Raw genomic sequence first — 19,767 nt, 5'->3', positions numbered from 1 at the left:
TGTTCTCTTCATAAACAGACTCTGGTTTCACCTTTACATAACTTCCGTCACACCCCCATTCCCCTGTATGATGACGTTGCTGTGCTAAAGTGGACATTGTTATTTATTTTGGTAAGATGAAACAGTAATGTGGAGGAACAGTGTGGTCGTTTTGAAAGACTTGGTGGCCACTGTTTTCCTTTCTTTGTAGGCACCTCTGACTTTCTTTCATTTTCACATATATAAATGCACGTGTAAATGGAATCCTTTTGTCAAAAACAGACATTAGTTGTACTCTGTAATTTCTGTGTACACATTTGTAATTTTGAAAGAGAACATCATTTATCAATCCGTAACTATTTATTTTTATGTAGCTTCAGTGATCTTTCTCTCACAGGGAAACCAATGGAAAGACTATGTCAGGAATGTTATTTAATGTGGTGTTAAATGAGCCGGTCTCTTTGTGTGAGAAATATTCAGCCAGAAAGTTAACATGGCTTGAAACTTTTTGTCCCCTCTCAAGTCAACATTTCTGTAAAACACTGAGAGTAAAGGATGACACCAAATCCTTCTGAAGATATTGTTAAGGCAGATGGGATACACAGCTGCCTTTATATTCCCAGAATAAAAACATTTATTGTTACAAACTCTGTCTGGTGGCTCTGGGAAATTAAATCATGCACATAGGAAATCATTTTGTTGATATCTTCTGTGGTAGGTAAGCTCTTAGGATATTTTTGTAGAAAAGGATTGGGCCCTTGGGTCTGGAAACATTTTTATCTTTTTTGCTTTAGGCTGGAAATGAGGTAGGCTCCGTAGAAGTTGTGAGAGGTGATAGAGTTTATGAAGACTCCCTGATGAAAAGACCTGTCACTCAGTCAGCTTTCTGCATAACAACCAACTTAAAGATTCCCCCTACTGAGGGAGACCTGGGAATCATTGGCTAGTTAACGCTATTGGTTTTGAAATCTCTACTTTTATCCTGTCAGCACTGAGAGACACATTCTCCTGGATGATGGGAGTAGCTGGATTTTCCTTTTGTAAAATCGTATTGTCATATTATTATTATACTATCCAGACTCTTGAAAGCTCTCCGAGTTTAATACTCCTCATGTCCAGGTTTGTTGTGTGTGTGTGTGTGTTGGTTCGAGTGTCATCAGACACAACCGCTTTGAAGAGGAGTGCGTAACAGTATATAGTGTTGGGCATTCTTTCTTTCTTCTCCACCTGTTATATCACTGTGAACCCTATTGCTTGAAGTATTATAAACCACTGCAAGCTCTCCTGAGCTTCTTGCCCTCATATGACTTCACCTCCATAAACCATAGTGGGCTTGGTGCTGCAGAACTCGGAAGAATATGGAATATATGTTTGCATAATACCAACTCCTCCCTCTTGATAGTCACCTGATAACTATAGGCAGATTTACACTTCCTGTCTGTTCTGAGAAGTGAAACTGGATATTTTCATAAGCATGCACCATTTTTAATTGTGTAATTAAGTTGCTGACATAAGCAAGTAAGCAATTTCACATTAAGGTAAGGATCCGTAAAGGCATGCATTTACATAATTTAATTTTCTGCACAGAAGATATTGAAAATCAATAGCATGATTCATAACCTCACCATATCACTGCCATGCTGCCGTTGGTTGGCTGTTGGAGTTCAGAAGAGTGCAGAGAGTATTAAAATTGATTGAATTTGGTATGCTGAGTCTGTGTCTTTACTTGGGAACCACAGATTGTTTCTTTTTGTAAATCTTTGCTCCTTGCCAATGAGATGTTAGGTTGCTTAATATACTCTGTATACAGTTTTTGATTGCTGTTCAAATAATTTTTAAAAGTTGCTTTTAGGGAGCGCTTTGTCATATGATCAAAATACATTTGAAGAAGGGACTTGAAATTGTGTTTTCAATTATGCGGTACAAGTAATACATGATTATGTTCTCATGAGGGGGAAAAATCACACACTACTGACATAGATGGAATAAAATGAAAAACTAAATATAGTTACCTTTAATGAATAGTTGATGTGTTAAGAGAAATCTGGTGCTGGGGTGGTAAAGATCTTTGCCACCTGGTTCATTTCTGAGATGCTTCCTAAAAATTGCCTGTTAGATCCTCCAGCTAGTTCCTTCTAGCTTCATGTTTTAGATGTTTGCTCTTTCTGATAGGTGAGCAGTGATTAAAAAGCGAGACAGTAGGGAAGAAGACAGTGTTTTTGCTTATGGCTCATGAAAGCATACGTACACACACACACACACACACACACTCTAGACGCTAACATAGGCACCATCGGTTTTTCTGGTGTTTGTGTATTCATTCAATCACTCAGTCACTCATTACTGAGCGCATCCCATATATCAAGCTCTGTCGTGTGAGGTAGGTTTAGAGCTCCTTGTCTCAGGGACCTTGGCGCTCTTCATAGGTTATACAGCATGTCCTTGCAAAGCAGGTCTTCCTGCCCATTCTCACCTTGCTGGGTTCAATCTGTGTCATTCCTGAGTCCTTTGGGGTATGTGATGACCAAGTTAACCCACCTTCCGTGGGATGGCCCTGCCCTCTGTCACTTCTAGTCTGTTGGTCTTTATACAGCAAAGCCACGCCCCTTCCTTTTGGCCCAAGTGAAACCCCCTTTAGACAGGCAGTCCCCCTGCCCAGAGCAGAGGCCTTGCACTCCCTTGTGATGTGTTTGGATGGCTGGGAAAATCCCTGCACTTCGGGGTATGGGTTCTGTTACTTCCCACAGTCAGGGGAGCATCTTCTGATGCGTACCTCCCTGTGTCTTGAGTTGGACATGTCTTTGTAGATGTGCTTTATCACTGATAGTTTAGTGGGCTTGGAGAGCTGCCGGATGTGAGACCCTAAAACCTGTGGCTTGTATGCAGTCAGTTAAAGAGTGTCGGGATTACCGTCTCCTTCTAAGTACTTGGCTGAAGTACTTACCTGATGAAACTTTGGACTCTGTAGCGCCACACTGCAAGCAGGATGGGTAATGTAACTGCTGCTGGGCTTTGTTCTCCTTTGCTGCTCCCTAATATTCTCAAAGGTTCTGAGAAATATCGGGGCTTCCCAGGTGGCACTGGTGGTAAAGAACCTGCCTGCCAGTGCAGGAAATACAGGAGATATGGGTTGATCCCTGAATCAGGAAGATCCCCTGGAGGAGGAAATGGCAACCTACTCCAGTATTCTTAGGTTTCCCTAATATCTCAGTTGCTAAATAATCCACCTGCAATGCAGGAGACCCCGGTTCGATTCCTGGGTCATGAAGATCCACTGGAGAAGGGAAAGGCTACCCACTCTGGTATTCTTGGGCTTCTCTTGTGGCTCGGCTGGTAAAGAATGTGCCTGCAATGTGTGAGACCTGGGTTCAATCCCTGGGTTGGGAAGACCCCCTGGAGAAGGGAAAGGCTACCCACTCCAGTATTCTGGCCTGGAGAATTCCATGGACTGTACAGTCCATGGGGTCACAAAGAGTCAGACACGACTGAGCAACTTCTACTTTTCACTTTCCAGTGTTCTTGCCTGGAGAATCCTATCATGGACAGAGGAGCGTGGTGGGCTACAGTCCATAGGATCACATAGAGTCAGACATAACTGAATCGACTTAGCATGCACACATGCTTCATGTATGACTGACTGAGAAATAAAAGACTTTCTAGCAAAGAAAAAAACCTGGGGATACTAGGTATGGAGACTATGATTCTAGTGGGTCTGGTATAAAGTGTATAAATTAATATCCTTGAGGATACCTCATTTATACCTCATTCCTTCTTTACTTTTATACCTGGTTCATTTGTTGGTGAGCAGAATCTGGCTGGATCTCTGGTTCGGTTCATATTTGTCTTAAGTGCTCAGGTTGACACCACACTGGTGTGATTCTTGCAGTAGGCTATTCATTTATTTGGCCAGGTCTTTACTAAAATTAAGACAGGCTTATTTAACCTGGCAAGTTACAGGCTGTGAGTGTGAGTGGACAGTGTCACAATGAACAGGGCCTAAGGTCCAGCTCTGCAGGGAGGTTTGTGGTTCTTATCGCTGGTTGAAAAATAGAATAGCCTGGAAAACTTTTAGCAACAACAACAAAAAATACTGCTATTTTGATTCCACACCTTAGACTAAAGATGAATCTCTGGAGGCAGGGTCCAACGCATAGGGTCTTTATTTTTTGTTCTGTTTTTAAAGCAGCTTGGGTTGAGAGAACTCTAGTCCAACAATAGCATTTTCTGCATGGAAAAATTGATTATTGGGTGTTGTATCCTCTTTGAAGGTCACCAAGGTCACGTTAGTGACATTGGGGGAAAAGTAAGCATTGGTGAGTAATTGGTCATGTAACTATAAGCCTTCCAGGGGTTGATTTCAAATTGGCTTTGTCCTGATCTTCAATTTTTTCAACCGAATTGATCCATAGATTTTGTATTTTCTGGCTTGGTTCCATTTTGAGCACCTTTGCTGATCCTGTGCTCGAACCTCAACCACCCCCATGAGGCTTCAACTTTTGTCATAATACCTTCAGCAAGAGAGAGAAGACTCTCTCGGACTGGCTGGTGTCCCCATTCCCAAACATATATATCACTAAGCTAAACCTACCAACCTCACAGGATTGGTATAAAGGATGACACCAGGTACTATGAGGAAAGCACCTTTTTCAGCTCTGGGCATGTGGTGCTTTTTAAATACCTGATAACATAGTGGAAATTTGTTGCAGTGTCTCTGTTTTGGTAATCTTCATACCCTACTCCACCGGCTAGGTCACAAGTCATGGATGAGACAGCCAGTCCTGTTGCCCTGGCAGCTCCAAGGGTGGGCTTTGTTTCATTTACTCTACTGAATCACTGCCAACCATGCCCCTGGCCCCAGTGGTATGTATGGGAATGGGGGCACGGGTTTTACTCATTGTCCTCGTACAAAGAGGAAGGATCATTTGGGAGTAATTATTTAGAGGGAATTAACTCTAAGAAGTGTAGTAAACAGATACATAAAATGTCTCCTATATGCACAGAAATAAGCCGAACAATTTAGGAAACTTTTTAATGGGTATTTGGCTATGTGGGTGAACCTCAGTTTCCCTATCTGTAAAACAGAGCTAAAAATACCAACCTCATAGGGTCATTATGAAGATAACACAAGTTACTATGAACAGACCATGAAGTCAACCAAGTAGTTTGCTTTAGTGGAGGAAAAAAATAGATGAAGAAATGGGAAATTTTGTTTTTTATCCCTGGAAACTTAGAATGATCAACTTCCTGAGATTCTGAATGGCTTACCTGCAAGAGTACAGGATGGATTGGATCATATATACCTAAACCGCCATCAATCTTATAAAATGGTTAGTAACTTAGGTTTTGACTCTGTCATTCAGGACCAAACAGCGGGCATACATGACGCCTGGTTTACTTTGCTGATGTGTGTCTGGATTTTATAAGATTCTCATTTCCCTCCAAAGGGCTTGTATTTGTGGAGTAGCTCTTTTTCAAGCTTTGTTTCTTTTAAAGCCAGTCTTGGCAACTGACATGCAAGTATAAAGTGTAATACTTACATATTTCCTGATTTTCCTTCATGACCATCACATTGTGAACAAAATTAATGCCATCATGGTGAGATGATTCCTATTATCACTACTCTGGCTAATTTGTAATAGAGACTGTATTGTGCTTTCTTGGTGCCTTCAGAGTCTTAAACTGAATATATAGCTCCTCTAACCATTTTCCTTGCCTTTCAGAGGCACACTTGATTTTGTTTGGGTGCATTTAAATATTAACACAGACAGCTGGGATGTATTGTTTGAAGTGTAGCTCCAATTCATTTTGGATTCTGGGCACCTGTGATACTTGTCTTCTGACACATCAGGGCAGTCAGGTGTGGGCTCACCACAGAAGAAATTTGCATCCATGAAGTGGCTGGGAGGGGAGGGCTTTGAACACTATAGCAGGCAGATGGAAGCTCTTGATAATGGGGTAGAAAACTGGATTCATTTTGAGTTTTCAAAGAAATGCATCATTAAACAGTGCTTCTTTTCTGAGCATTGCTGGCCTTGGAGGGTTTCAGGTTTCATATCTTCAGATATAATAGGTGACTCTGGGATACAGAGTTTGTGAAGGACTGGTTCTTAATCATGGGGTGGCTCCCAGGCCTGAGACTGTGCTGTGTTTGGATGGTAGAGGCCGGAGCTCTGTGCCATGCATGCTTATGTTGGATTCCTTGATCTGCTGCATACTCAGTGTCCCTGAGCGTTCATTCCTCCATCTGTAAAAGAGATGGAATGACTCCTTGCTCAGTGAATATTAAATAAGGCTGGACGCACTTTGCACCTAGGGTATAGGCTTATACACACAGTTGGAACCAAAGCTGCGAGTTCCAGGTCTGCTAGTTGTTAAAGTTACTCAACTACTCTAAGCTGTCGTTTGCTTATCAATAGAATGGGCCTGTTACTGAAACAGTGCATCTGTTGCCTGGTGGTGTGTTGCAAATTATACAAGATAATGCATGTAAAGGGTTTAGTGCACCTCGGGTTCATGGTACGGAGAAAAGATTCACTGTAGTTTGGTCAGACGGTAAAGAATCTGCCTGCCAGCGCAGGAGAGCAGGATTCGAACCCTGGGTCAAGAAGATCTTGGAGAAGGGAATGGCAACCTGCTCCAGTATTCTTACCTGGAAATGCCCCTGAACAGAGGAGCCTGGCAGGCTACAATCTATGGGGTCGCGAAGAGTTGGACATGCCTGAGCGACCTAACACATACACAAGCTATTGTTAGTATTAATGATAATCCTTGTAATCTCCTGAGGTTCTCCTGTAGTTGTTGTTCTATAAAGTCAGGAAGTTCTATTCAGCTACCCCAGGGTCTGTGCTTCTAGGCAGTCACAGGGCTGTGTGCATTTGACACCGCTCCTGGGTGCAGCAGGGGGACGGTTTTGACTCACTGCACCTCTCCTGTCTTGCAGCGTTGACGGAGGGCTACGTGGGGACCCTGCACGAGAACAGACAGGGCAGCTCGGTGCAGGCGCAGATCCGCAGGCGCAAGGCTTCGGGCGACCCATACTGGGCCTACTCGGGTAAGTTGACTTGTTCCCATCGCGATCATATGGGCCAGTTCACGTCCCATTACACTTACTCAAAGGCACACTTTTAATCGGTTTCACGCCTGATTTCTGTTTGTTCAAACCTTTTGTAGTTCCCTGAAAGTTGAAATATTCAAGCCTGTTTTTCCTCAAGGTGATAAGTACCTTAATTTATCTCTCCCACCTGTTTCCTCAACCTGCCTTTTCCCCTCAATTTGCATTTATTTCTGAACTTTACTTGTTAATGAGTTATTGTACCAAACTTGTAATTTTCCGAAAGACGTGGCCTTTTCTTGTCTCTTCCCAGAGGCTGTGATTTCAGAGAGCAGAAAATATAAGCTTTGTCTCAAGCTGCTAAATATCTGCTAAATATTGCAAAGCATCACGTATCAAAATGACCTATTATGCTTTAATCTAAGAAACGCAACTTTATTTTCTAATCAGATCTTGCTAGTTTTATATATTTCAGCCCACTGCAATATTGCTGTAGCTCTTTTCAATTTTTATTTTCACTTTTCGCCTTGGAGTCAGTGAAGAGAGAGTATACATTATTACAACTCTGAGTACTACTTTGGAAATAATTTTCTTACATTTTAAGGGGCAAAAAAAAAAAAATCTACAAGAATATACAGGCCTTTCTGGTTTATGCGTCTAACAACTATCAAAAAAAAGACAGGTGATCTAAATCTCTCTAAAAGAGATTTTGATGCTCAAAAATATATGGGAAATGTATTTTTAGCTAATTAAGGAGGAATTTTTGAGCAAGATAGACCACTTTGGAAATCACTATAGCACTGAATAATTCAAATTTTTTTATGAAAGTGCTTGGAGGCACAGAGTATTAGTCTCAATAATAAATGTATGCATTTTCTATGTTGTGGCTCATAGAACTGAAAGGTATTATTGTCATGATTATACCCTGGTCTTAAACCCTGAATTTCCACCTGCAAATCCTGTTAAGTATATGTCAGTATAAAATTTATAGGCCTGATCTTTAATTACACCTTATCTATTGGCTTTTTGCATCCTTTTGTCTATTGATAAATCTCCTGCCCCTCTAGGGAGAATAGACTATCTATTTTGTTTTGCAAGAACAGATAGTGATTCTGAAGTCTTCCATCACACCCCATTCCTTGAGATTAGAATTATCTAATTAGAAATTTTTTTGTCACCATTTCTGATAAATGAAGGAAATTGGGAGATGAAGGCTGAAATTATATATGTATATCGGTTCCTACCAAGAAACCCAAAGAAAATTTATCATTTTGTTTTCTGTGGCTCTGATAGAAGTTAAGAGGAGGCATAAAGTGGCCTGCTGTTTACATTTCATCAATTTTGAAAATAATGCTGTTGGGAAATTGGAAATTATATGACATCAGCATGTACGGTTGCAGATGGCAGTGACTTTTCCCATTATTTAGTTAAGAGTGGGCATAATTAGTAGTGTGGTCTTTGGGGTGGAGCAGTGGTTGATCGTCTTAACTCTGGACTTGACGAGTCTCCATTTTGTATTTCTGGAATGCATTGTGTCTGGATTTGAAAACTGCTTATATCGGTGGACTTCCCTGGTGGCTGAGATGGTAAATTGTCTGTCTACAATGCGAGAGACCTGGGTTTGATCCCTGGGTTGGGAAGATACCCTGGAGAAGGAAATGGCAACCCACTCCAGTACTCTTGACTTGAAAATCCCATGGACGGAGGAACTCAGTGCAGGCTACTGTCCGTGGGGTCGCAAAGAGTCGGGCATGACTGAGTGACTTCAGTTTCTTTGTATCGGTGGAAAAGCTCATAGGTTATCTTCAGTGGGTTGGCATGCTCTTCATAAAGAATCTGGTAGTCTTGGGCCTTGTAGGGCATGGGGTCTCTGTTGCAGCTCTTCAGCTCTGTTGTTGTAGTGCAGAGGCAGCCATAGGTAGATGGACAAACTAGCTGTGTCCTCACAGAAATGTATTTATGACAACGAAATTTGAATTTATTATAATTTTCATGTGTCAGGAAATCTTATATTTTAGTCTTTTTTCCCCCAACCTTTTAAAAGTAGAGAAACCATTCTTTGCAGGCTGTACTAAAATTGGTGGCTGGTTGGATAGGGTCCACAAGCTGTAGTTTGTCAACCCTTGTTTTAGTTGTACTTTTTTCTGGAGCCAGGATAAGGCAGTTATTTGAAGAATCCCTTAGAAGGGTATAGACTGGCTTAGAAGAACCACTGAAGTAACTTGCTAGGCATAATGGGGAAAACAAAAGTAAAAGGAGAAGAAAAGCATAAGAGAGTCACCAGCTGAGGTGTATAGTCATCTTCTGGAACATTCCATGGTATCAATGGTTATTTTCAATAAAGTGGTGAAATACTGGTTTTCACATCAAGAAGTCTTAGGATGTTCTTTGGCACTTGAACTGCACTTCCCTGTAGAGGGAAATGGTTTTGAATTGAGCAATAGTGAAGTAGTCCACTTCATGAGAGAGGGGTTTAATGGTCCAGGTGTTAACCTCATGACTCTAATTCACAAATTTGTATTAGTTCTTCCTAAGATAAGGCACTGATATACTTTGGGGGTGGGGGTTGGTGTTGTGTGTGACAGAGTGATTTTTCAAGTCGTGTGTAGACTGTGATTCAATTTAATATCTACCATTAATATCTCTTAATATCTTTATGATGTTGGGAAGGCATTTAACTGCTTGGAGCCTCAGTCTTCCCATCTTTGAAAAAGGAATTATTAATAGAACTTCCCTCATAAAGCTATTAATGGGAATGAAATGAGATGTGTGTGAAAAATTTAACAAATTCTGGGCATAAAGTGCCTAATGTTACTTTTTGCTGTTTTTCACACTATTAGTACTTTTGTTACTGGTGATACTGTTGTTATTGGAATTCTCTTCTGGGTGCTATGATTGTTACTGGGAGATCCCTAGGTAATCCTTGGAGCTCAGCAAGCTAAATTCTATCAGCCATAATTCATAAGAATTGCCCATTTGAGATTTGGGAATGAGGGTTCAGCGAACAAACTATCCTCAAGTTCAGGGCTTGGCAGACTACAAACGTCCACCTGTATTTGTGTGTAAAGTTTTATTGGGACACAACCATATCCATTTTGTGGGCTATTGTTGATGGCTGCTTTCATGTTAAGACTGCAGAGATGAATAGTTACCACACAGAACTTTGACCAAGAAGCCTAGACTATTATCAGTTAGCCCTTTACAGAAAAGGTTTGCCAGCTTCTGATCACATTGGTACAGCCGGGGGTTTTGAGCAGATGTTCAGTTCAGTTCAGTTCAGTTGCTCAGTCGTGTCCAACTCTTTGCGACCCCATGAATCGCAGCACGCCAGGCCTCCTTGTCCATCACCAACTCCCAGAGTTTACTCAAACTCATGTCCATCGAGTTGGTGATGCCATCCAGCCATCTCATCCTCTGTCGTCCCCTTTCCCTCCTGCCCCCATGAGCAGATGTTAGTCTGACTCAGAAACAAAACTGTGCGGAGATTTGGAACATGTCTCTCTTTTTCTTCTGGCCTTGCATTTCCCTTGAGCTGAAATGTCCCCAGCAAATGTTCTAGTTAGCATTCACAGTGATTCCTGTGTTCCTGCTTTTGAAAAATTCTGGGAAGAATACAGATGAGGAAGTGATATGTTTTAGGAGGTGGAACAGGGAGAGGAATCGGTGTTGGTGGTCCTGGGGCCCCTGGGTTCTGGTGTCCTTCATTGTTAGGTTGCCTTTGGGTACAGGGTGGGGTTTGGTGAATGATGCTGATCTGATTATTCTGGTAGCAGCCCACCGGTCACTTGAGGAGAGTTATATAAGTAGTTGAGCTGTGGAGAACTTGTTTTAAGGATATTGTCATGATCATACTTCATTAATAGTGTGACTTACTACGTTAGGACTAGGCAAGTGATTTCAATGTCACTGCATCATCTTGGATAATATTTATATTTGAAAATGATCAACAGCCTTGCTTCATAGGCTTATTGTGTGATGCCACTATGCACACCAGCAGCTTAGGAGGACTGTTTATTGAGGAGCCTGGAGACTGGTGTTTTAGTCCCGTTGTGCCCATCTGAGGATAGACTGTCTCTCTGGTTCTTAGTTATTTCTACTCTAAAAAGGAGTGGTCATAATGTGTGAGTTTAGTGTGAAAACATCATGCATTGGAGAAATGAAACAGAACATAAATGTAAGATTATTATCATTAACTGTTAATAATAATGAAACTTCAAGATTGCTTTATATCTTTGGATATATTTTCCTTATACCAAGAACAGGAAAAAGGGGGGGGGGGACACCTTTTGGTGTATTTCATACAGAATTACATTGAGAAAAACAGTAACAATAATTTAGGTGTCTACTGGAAATATTAAAACACCTGCAATGCAGGAGACCTGGGTTCGATCCCTGAGTTGGGAAGATCCCTTGGAGAAGGGAATAGCTACCCACTCCAGTATTCTGGCCTGGAGAAATCCATGTATATGGGATCACAGAGTCCGACACGACTGAGCAACTTTCACTTTTTTTACTTCTCTTCTATTGGTTTTCTTGACTAAAACACAGCTATTTTTTCTGTGTTATTTGAGGTGATGACAGCTCATGAATTTTGGAGTTCGCCCAGAACTTCTGTAAGTATTACACAAAAAGTAACACATGCTAGGTAGGTCATTGTTGCCGGAAAGGGAAATGAGAAACAAATTTGGAGCAAGTTCAAGTAGAAATTTGAGGCATTTTTATAAAGCTTTCTGTTTCCTCTCCGCCCCCTCAAAGACTTAGGGAAAAACAGGTGGTGGGTTTCTCCTCCCACGCCGTTTTAATTTATCCTCTTCGGTGGTTTTCTTCATTTTTAATAATCTGTATCTCATGTTCTTTTTGTGTAGATAGATTCTGTGAATCAATTCGGGTGGGGGGGCATTTCTAACTTTTAGAGGACTCCAAAATTGAGATATGCCATGAGCAAAATTCCTTGAAAGAAGTGTCTGGTGTGGCACCAGGTGAAGGTCAAGCAGGATTGCTCTCAGAGGCATTCCTTCCTGGCCAGGAAATTGTGGGATGAGATTTCCAGGGGCCTTGCTGGTTGTCCTGGGGTTTGATGACTTGCTCAGCTCTAAAATGGAGATAAAAGGACATACCTTATATGGCATTGAGAGCTAGCAGTAATACATGTACTCACCGGGTATGGCTGTTAATCACATGGCCACCCCACTGCACTGTGCATATGAACATCTTGTTTTATAACATGCGTGTGTGTGTGTGTGTGTGTGTGAGAGAGAGAGAGAGAGAGAAGGGAAAAGGGAAGGGGAAGAGGCAGAGAGAGAGTTTTCCCGAGCTAAATGTAGAGTTTTTAAGGACAAAGATTATAGCTTATTATTCTTGTTTTTCCTGCTGTGTGCCAGAATATCTCCTCTTGTATGTATTTGGAACATATTTTTCAAGTAGGTGAATGCATGGATGGATAAATGAATTCATACCAGAGTCTGGAACTCACGAAGGGGATCTTGCCATGAAATCCAGATACGTTAGTGGGTGATTTACAAAAGGTTTCGCCGTTGGATCCTTTTAAGTAACGAGCTCCCCTGGTGAACGTAAGACATAATTAAATTCCTAAAGTAACATTTCCATGCCTGTTTCTAATAACATCTGTACAGGGTAAAGCAAAATACACAAATGCCTGCCCAGGTCTGCTTTTGTCATTAGAAGAGTGGAAAGCACTGTGGAACCTTCCAGTTTAATGTTAATATTGTCATGTGATGTGCCCCACTCCCGATACCTCCTACAGAGTCTCCTAAGGGAATCATTTCCCTGGAGACATTCCCTTTGCCGCAGAGACCTTCTGATCTGATGGGACCACACTGTTGAGATCGAGTCTCGTTAAGTCCCGGCTCAAGGCTATGTCTACCTGACTGCGCTCTCTTTGCTCATCAGTTTGCTCTTTATTTTTGACAATGAGTTTCTATCTTCTTTACAATTCTCTAGTAATCTATTTACAGTTTCAAAGTAGAAGTTATTGTGTGCCAGCTGTTGTGGTGTAGTGGGAGGGGCCAGAGAAATTCCTCAGAATGGCTCCTGCCAGCTTCCCTTAGAGATGGACAGGTGTTTGCCAGGACTGCAGAAGCCTGGAGGCATAAACAGCCTATAGCCTTGACTGGGGAGCTGGAAGTACCTCACTGGGTCTGGGGCGTGTGGTCAAGTGGAAGGAGTTAAGGGAATAACACAGAGTATCGGAAGTAGACCAGGAGGGGTCCAGCAGAATTCTACTAGTGACCTAGAACTCTGAGGGACACATTTAAGGCTTTTATGGTGAAAATGGTCTAAGTTGGTTTTATGTTTGAGTGAGACCTCAGGTTGTAGGATTAAGGATTGGTCAGCACGGGAAGAGAGCAGAAACTGTGAGAAATGTTGAGGTTGTATTGTCAGGAATTTGAGATATGAAAGAGCCAGTGGGAATTGATTACATTTTGTATATGAAAGAGAAAGCAAATGAATTATCTGGGATGTTCCCCAGAATGATTGAAGAGGGCACTGCATTTAATTTAAATGAGTAAGTGAGGAATGGTGGGTTGGTTGTAAAGATAAATTTGGACTTGAACCTATTAAGACATGGTATAGTATTTTGTTCATATTTTACACCCTTTAAACTTTATGTTTCTTGAGCAGAACCTTTGTCTGTAATTAATCTTTATACCTCCCTGTTTCTACCTTAATGTTTTGAAATAGAAATAGTTTATGGGACAAAGTACAAGCTATTTTTTCCTGTAGGTACTCGTTGTTGTTATTTTTCTTTTTGCACTTGATCTATGATTACAAGGATAGATAGAGTGAGAAAAAAACACGTGTGGTCACACAGTAATCAGGACTTTATGTATAAAAGAGAAAAATGTGGTGCCATATGCCTTAGGTACCTTGAACATTTTTCCGTGCAGACTTTGGCTTTTTTCTCTTCTATCGTTTGAACAAAATTATTCTAGTAACTTAGAGATGTGTTCTTTATCTTCTTCTTTTTAACTTTGTTCTAATCTGTGCCACTTGAGTTCAAACATTTCTTGGCATCTTCTCTCTGGAGGTGGTTTCACAAGCGTTTGTAAAGCTAACAGATGCTACGGTATGTTGTAAGAGGACATCAATAAACTCCTTAGGGTCCTTGTGACCCTTGGCAAAAGCGTATTAGTAGATGAAGTTTTATTCAATGCTGGGTTGGTATCAAGTGCTGTGTAACAGTGATAAAAGTTTCAATTGTTGCTATGATGAGATATTTAAAACGTGGGTAAATGGAAGGCTGAAAGTTTGGGTTTTAATTCGGCCTTGAAGGTAGCAGGTTGATGGAGCCTTTTTTTTTTTTTTTAAGGACTCTGGCATAATCTATGAAAATATTGAATGTTGGTAGTCTTTGATGTAGCGCCTGTGCTTCTAGGAATTTGTCTTTCAGAAACACTTGTATGTATCCACAGCGTGCCATTGTGAGTGTAACAGCCTAAAGAACCATCAGTGGTGACCTGGGTAATTTTAGTACATCCTTATCATGAAATGCTTAGTAAACATGTACCAATATGAACGAGGTTGAACTACAAGATGCATAAAATAATTTGGGTAATAGGTCTCGTCAGTAAATAGAACGAAAAGTTGGGAGACTGTACACAAAGGTTAATTGTGATTATCAGTGAGAAATGGTGGATACTGCCTTTTTACATTTATATGTATACAATATTATAATATCTTATAGAAATATATCTGGAATGTTTTATTTTATTATGCCAATACATTCATAATATTTCCTAAGATAATTCTTTTATAATAGATGGCTGAGTTTCATCAAATTTAGGCAGTTTTCTTTGTAACTATTAATATTTCGAGGGGAGAGGAAGAAGAAGAAAAAACTGCAAAGAAAGCCAGAAGGAAAGGAAAAGCCTTTTTTGTCTCTTTAATTGGCTATATCTACATTTTTCAAGTGAAATATTTTCACTGGCATTTCAAATTTTATAAGATGCTGATATGAGCCATGCAGAAATTAATGCACTGATATTGATGCAGTTTGAACATCAAGATTTATTGTACAGAGCAGTAAATATTGACGCAGGCAGAGGTAAGGTCAATATTTGCTTTGATATAACATAAATCTTAATATTTAGTAATCTTTACATTTAGTGGGTCTACAGAAGGCATACAGAGAATTATCTATAAGTATGTATTTTTCATACCTGTGATGGATCAAAGTCAGACATCTTTTTTCCTGGTCATAAATTTGAAAGGATGATACTCTCTCCTTTAAAACTGGTATCTTTGGGGCAGGGGCCGGATGAGTATGGGTTAGTAGAGGAACATGATTAAAGATTCAAAGGAATAGCATACCTAGCCTTACACATGCCTGATAATTGGAAAGCCAGTGATTTGCAATGTGCTGTGTGATTTACTTAAAGGCTACTCGTTTTCCTTTGTAACCTAACAAAATGTACTCATTTATTATATACAGTTTGGTTCGTAAAACCCACTTTCTGACTGTATAAAAGAGAGAAACGTTTCTGTCATTCCCTTTGGATATTGTTAAGTTCTGTTATGTGAAAATTTTTGGCAAATAAAATATTATTCATATATATCTTGCTGAGTAACATTTTATTGGGTTTCCCTTGCAATCATTAAGATGAACTACACCCTTATTCCTTATCTTTTCTCTTCTCTTGCTGAGGTGAGCCTTACAAAAGTAGGGGAAAGCTTACTGAATTTCATTAGCTTTTGAACTTTTATCAATAGTATTGCCATTACGTGGCTGAAATGTCTACTGTGTGCCTAAAGAGGGCTCTTCTATTTGTTTACATATAGACAGGAACTTAGTTTAAGCTCAAGTTTAATCTTGTATTTGAGCAAAAGTGTTAAGTGATTTATGGTTGTGTTGTGGTGAGTCCACCTTGAATATTGCTCCTGTCTGATACCCATGCAAAATGCTGTCTTTGGTCTTCAATAGTTTGTTAAGTGATCCTGAAATTAATCTCACTTCCATCTCTCAGCTGCTAATTTCCCATGACCCTATTTGAGATCAGTAGCATTAAACGTAGTACATCTTCTTGGTTTTCTTCCTTGCTATTAAAAGTTAACCTTTCCTCCATTTCAATTATATTAAACTCTGTATTTTATCATGTAATTAAGACTTTGTTTAGGTGAAAAAAAAAAAACAAATCAGTAGGTGTATCATGTGGAACCTTGCCTTCTTGAAAAATGCTTTCTGGTAACTTTAGGAATCCTTGCTTTTCATTAATAATACTACAGTGTATAATAAATAATGTTTTCCCTGAGTGTAGTATTAAATGTGATTTTTATGTCATGTGAAAAATGACTCTACTGTGGTATAAGTACTTGACTTTAGCATAATAAAGTCATTTCTTCTTAAGTTCTTTATCAAGGAGAAACTCACAATTTAGTGCTAATAGGTCTATAATAATTGTCTGTCACTTGCCAATATCACTTTTTAAAAGAAACAGGTCTTGCCCAGGGCTTTCACCTGGAAGAGTATTTTAGAATTTGATCCTGTGACTTTCATTATATCCTGGTATCCCTAATTTATGAAAGGCTGTGCTTGTTTTCTGTTTTGGTGTGTTAAGATTCCTATTAATTACGTATTTAAGATTTTATAAAAAGTTAGCCAGTTTAAGAATAAAAGTTAAAAGTCAGCAATTGTACAGCTGGGTGTTCCAATATCACAAAATAAGTCTTCACTAGGAGATGTTATCACCATTTTGGAAGGATTGAAAAGCCTCTTATATGCCATACAATCAACCTGCATCTCTGCTGAGAAAAAAATCATGAAGGGTATCAGTTCAGTTCAGTTCAGTCGCTCAGTCGTGTCTGACTCTCTGTGACCCCATGAATTGCAGCACGCCAGGCCTCCCTGTCCATCACCGACTCCTGGAGTTCACTCAACCTCATATCCATCGAGTTGGTGATGCCATCCAGCCATCTCATCCTCTGTCATCCCCTTCTCTTCCTGTCCCCAATCCCTCCCAGCATCAGAGTCTTTTCCAATGAGTCAACTCTTCTCATCAGGTGGCCAAAGTACTGGAGTTTCAGCTTTAGCATCATTCCTTCCGAAGAACACCCAGGACTGATCTACTTTAGAATGGACTGGTTGGATCTCCTTGCAGTCCAAGGGATTCTCAAGAGTCTTCTCCAACACCACAGTTCAAAAGCATCAATTCTTTGGCGCTCAGCTTTCTTCACAGTCCAACTCTCACATCCATACATGACCACAGGAAAAACTATAGCCTTGACTAGACGGACCTTTGTTGGCAAAGTAATATCTCTGGTTTTGAATATGCTATCTATGTTGGTCATAACTTTCCTTCCAAGGAGTAAGCGTCTTTTAATTTCATGGCTGCAATCACCATCTGCAGTGATTTTGGAGCCCCCAAAAATAAAGTCTGACACTATTTCCACTGTTTCCCCATGAAGGTTATAGATATTCTTAAATTGGCTTAAAAATTGAGGAGATTATTTAGTGTCGTTATTTTAAGAAGTATAACTCTTTATATGTCCTGGCACTGGTACAGCCATGTAGATGATTAAAAATCCTAAAAACACACTGGCCCAATCCCCCTGAATTTCCCCTTCATCTCTGCCTCGACCACTGCTGTTCTGGGACCTTAGGATTGAATACCTGCCCTCTACCATCCATTGTTAGTGTTCATTGCCTCTGATTTGTTAAACGTTTTACATTATCATCCCTGCATCCATGATGGAGTGAATTTCAGACAGTGAATGTGTGGACTGTGGGCTGTTTTAAGTTATGTGTTATCCTCTGGAACCCACTTAATGAATTTTGGTTACCTTGAGATATTCATTGAGTTTGGGAAGCCACTGGATCCAAATTTCCTGTTTGTGTTAATCCACTTTCTCCAAGTCTGATGGCCATTCCCTGGGAGGAAAACGAGCTGCTTCTTGAAACTGCATGAAAATCTGCTGCTCCCAAAGGTATCATTTAGTTGCTCCGTCCCCATTATTGTTGGCCTCTTTCCCTCCTGGAACCAGTGTGTCTCTGTTCCCCGTCCCCCCTAGTTCCATGTGTTAGGACAGCACTCTTCCTTTGAGCAGGGTGCCATTAGTACATTTGGTATTGATTGGTTGTTGAGAAGCTTTAGCAGGAAAATGAAATATGAGCCTGTAGTAACTAGACTCTATGATGAGTGTCTGCAAAGATGAGAGAGAAGCCATTTGTGGTGTGTTTCTGCTTCTGGGGCTCTCTGTGATAATGGGAGGTATTTTTCCCTCACTGTTGTGAAGTGCACAGTCCACACTCTCCTCTCGGGAAGTGATTTTGACACTTATTGAATGTCCTGTGGCTTTTATATTCTTACACCACCTTCTAATGAGGTATCTTTAGAACATCCTTTTTGTGTAAAGTTTGCCCTTTCTCTCACCATTCACTGGGGTGTGAAAAGGACGTTTCAACACTTATGGCCAGTTGGACCATGGACCTGCTGTGCCAGCAGGAACAAGTCAAGATTAGCTTCTTTTGTCCTGAGGATTCCTGGCTGGCAGTATTACCAGGATTTTTCTCCCCAGTTCATACTGCAGTCATTTCCAGGGGCATGTTTGTGTATAAGGATTTGCTTTTGTATCGGTTACCACGGTTTAGCATCTGGAAAAGACCTGTGGAGTCTCCTGTCTTAATAGTAAGAGCAATGTATCTCTAAACTTATGTGTCTAGAGGGCAGAGCACACTCTGCCACCTGTAAGGTATACTCCATGTTGTTTATGTTACACCAACCAACCTTAACTGGTAGACTTGGTACTTTGAATCCCTTTCCTCATGGCTGTAATGTGACTTCTGCAGTTCCGGAGGTCAAACGCAGAGGTATAAAGTCCAGAGAAAGAGAAAGTATCCCTTTCCGATGTCTCTGTTGAAGAGCAAGCAAAATCTGCCTCAGAGCACCCCTCCTTTGGACTATCAACCCTTCCACCTCATTGGTCAGAACTGAATCACGTGTTCAAGATTCATCCAGTCACTGGCAAGAGAAAAGGAGTTAGCTTGATTGGCTCAGACTAGTCAAAGTGTACATAGAAGAGGCAGGGGGCATGCATGGCAGTTGGCTGAGTAAGCCCTTGGTGCCTTGTCCTTTCAGGTCTTAAAAGCTAAGCGATCTCACGGAACTTAAAGGGAAGGAGTTACAGGGAAGACATTTCTTTCCTTTTGAGCTGAGTTCTTGATTTCAGAAGTCTGAAGTGGTTGTAAATAAAGTAATAAGTTTCCATGGATTAGGGAGTCTTTATAACATTCAGTTAATGTCTAGTTAATCCTGTTAGCACTGGTTATACATGGCCGCTGCTGCTGCTGCTGAGTCGCTTCAGTCGTGTCCGACTCTGTGCGGATTCTCCAGGCAAGAACACTGGAGTGGGTTGCCATCTCCTTTTCCATGGCTATTTCCATTTAAAATCAAATGAAAAATCACACTAGTTGAAATTCAAATTCTTGGTAGCCACAAATGGCTAATGGCTACCTTTTTACACTGCTCAAGATACAGAACTTTTCCATCTTTGCACAAAAGACTTCTGGACAGTGCTATTCAGAGGAGTTATACGTTACAGGCAACAGCAGTTAACATTTACTGAGTCTGTCTCAGGCACTGGGGGGAATTGCTTTGTCTCTGTTGACTGCTGTTCACACCAGCCCTCTGAGATAACGCCCTTTTTACAGAAAGGAAAGTCTCTGTGGGCAAGTGGCTTCCCAAGGAGCAAGTTAGAGGCCTCTCCTGAGTAGTGACCCCTGT

At 40.7% G+C, this 19,767-nt stretch overlaps 1 protein-coding gene across 5 annotated transcripts in view; it reads left to right on the top strand.

Annotated features, from left to right (window-relative positions):
- PTPRG (protein tyrosine phosphatase receptor type G) overlaps positions 1–19,767 on the top strand; it is a 775,417-nt gene that overhangs the window by 194,980 nt on the left and 560,670 nt on the right. For 4 of the 5 annotated variants that reach the window (XM_070359913.1, XM_070359912.1, XM_070359911.1 and 1 more), the window contains one exon: positions 6,920–7,030. The exons of the other annotated variant lie outside the window; for it this stretch is intronic. In XM_070359913.1, the coding sequence (XP_070216014.1) occupies positions 6,920–7,030 (111 nt within the window). The remainder of the gene's footprint in view (positions 1–6,919; positions 7,031–19,767) is intronic. 5 annotated transcript variants of the gene reach the window in all.

Source organism: Bos mutus, chromosome 22, assembly GCF_027580195.1.
Source record: "Bos mutus isolate GX-2022 chromosome 22, NWIPB_WYAK_1.1, whole genome shotgun sequence".
NCBI classification, from domain to species: Eukaryota; Metazoa; Chordata; class Mammalia; order Artiodactyla; family Bovidae; genus Bos; species Bos mutus.
This window is presented reverse-complemented; position numbering and strand designations above follow the sequence as displayed.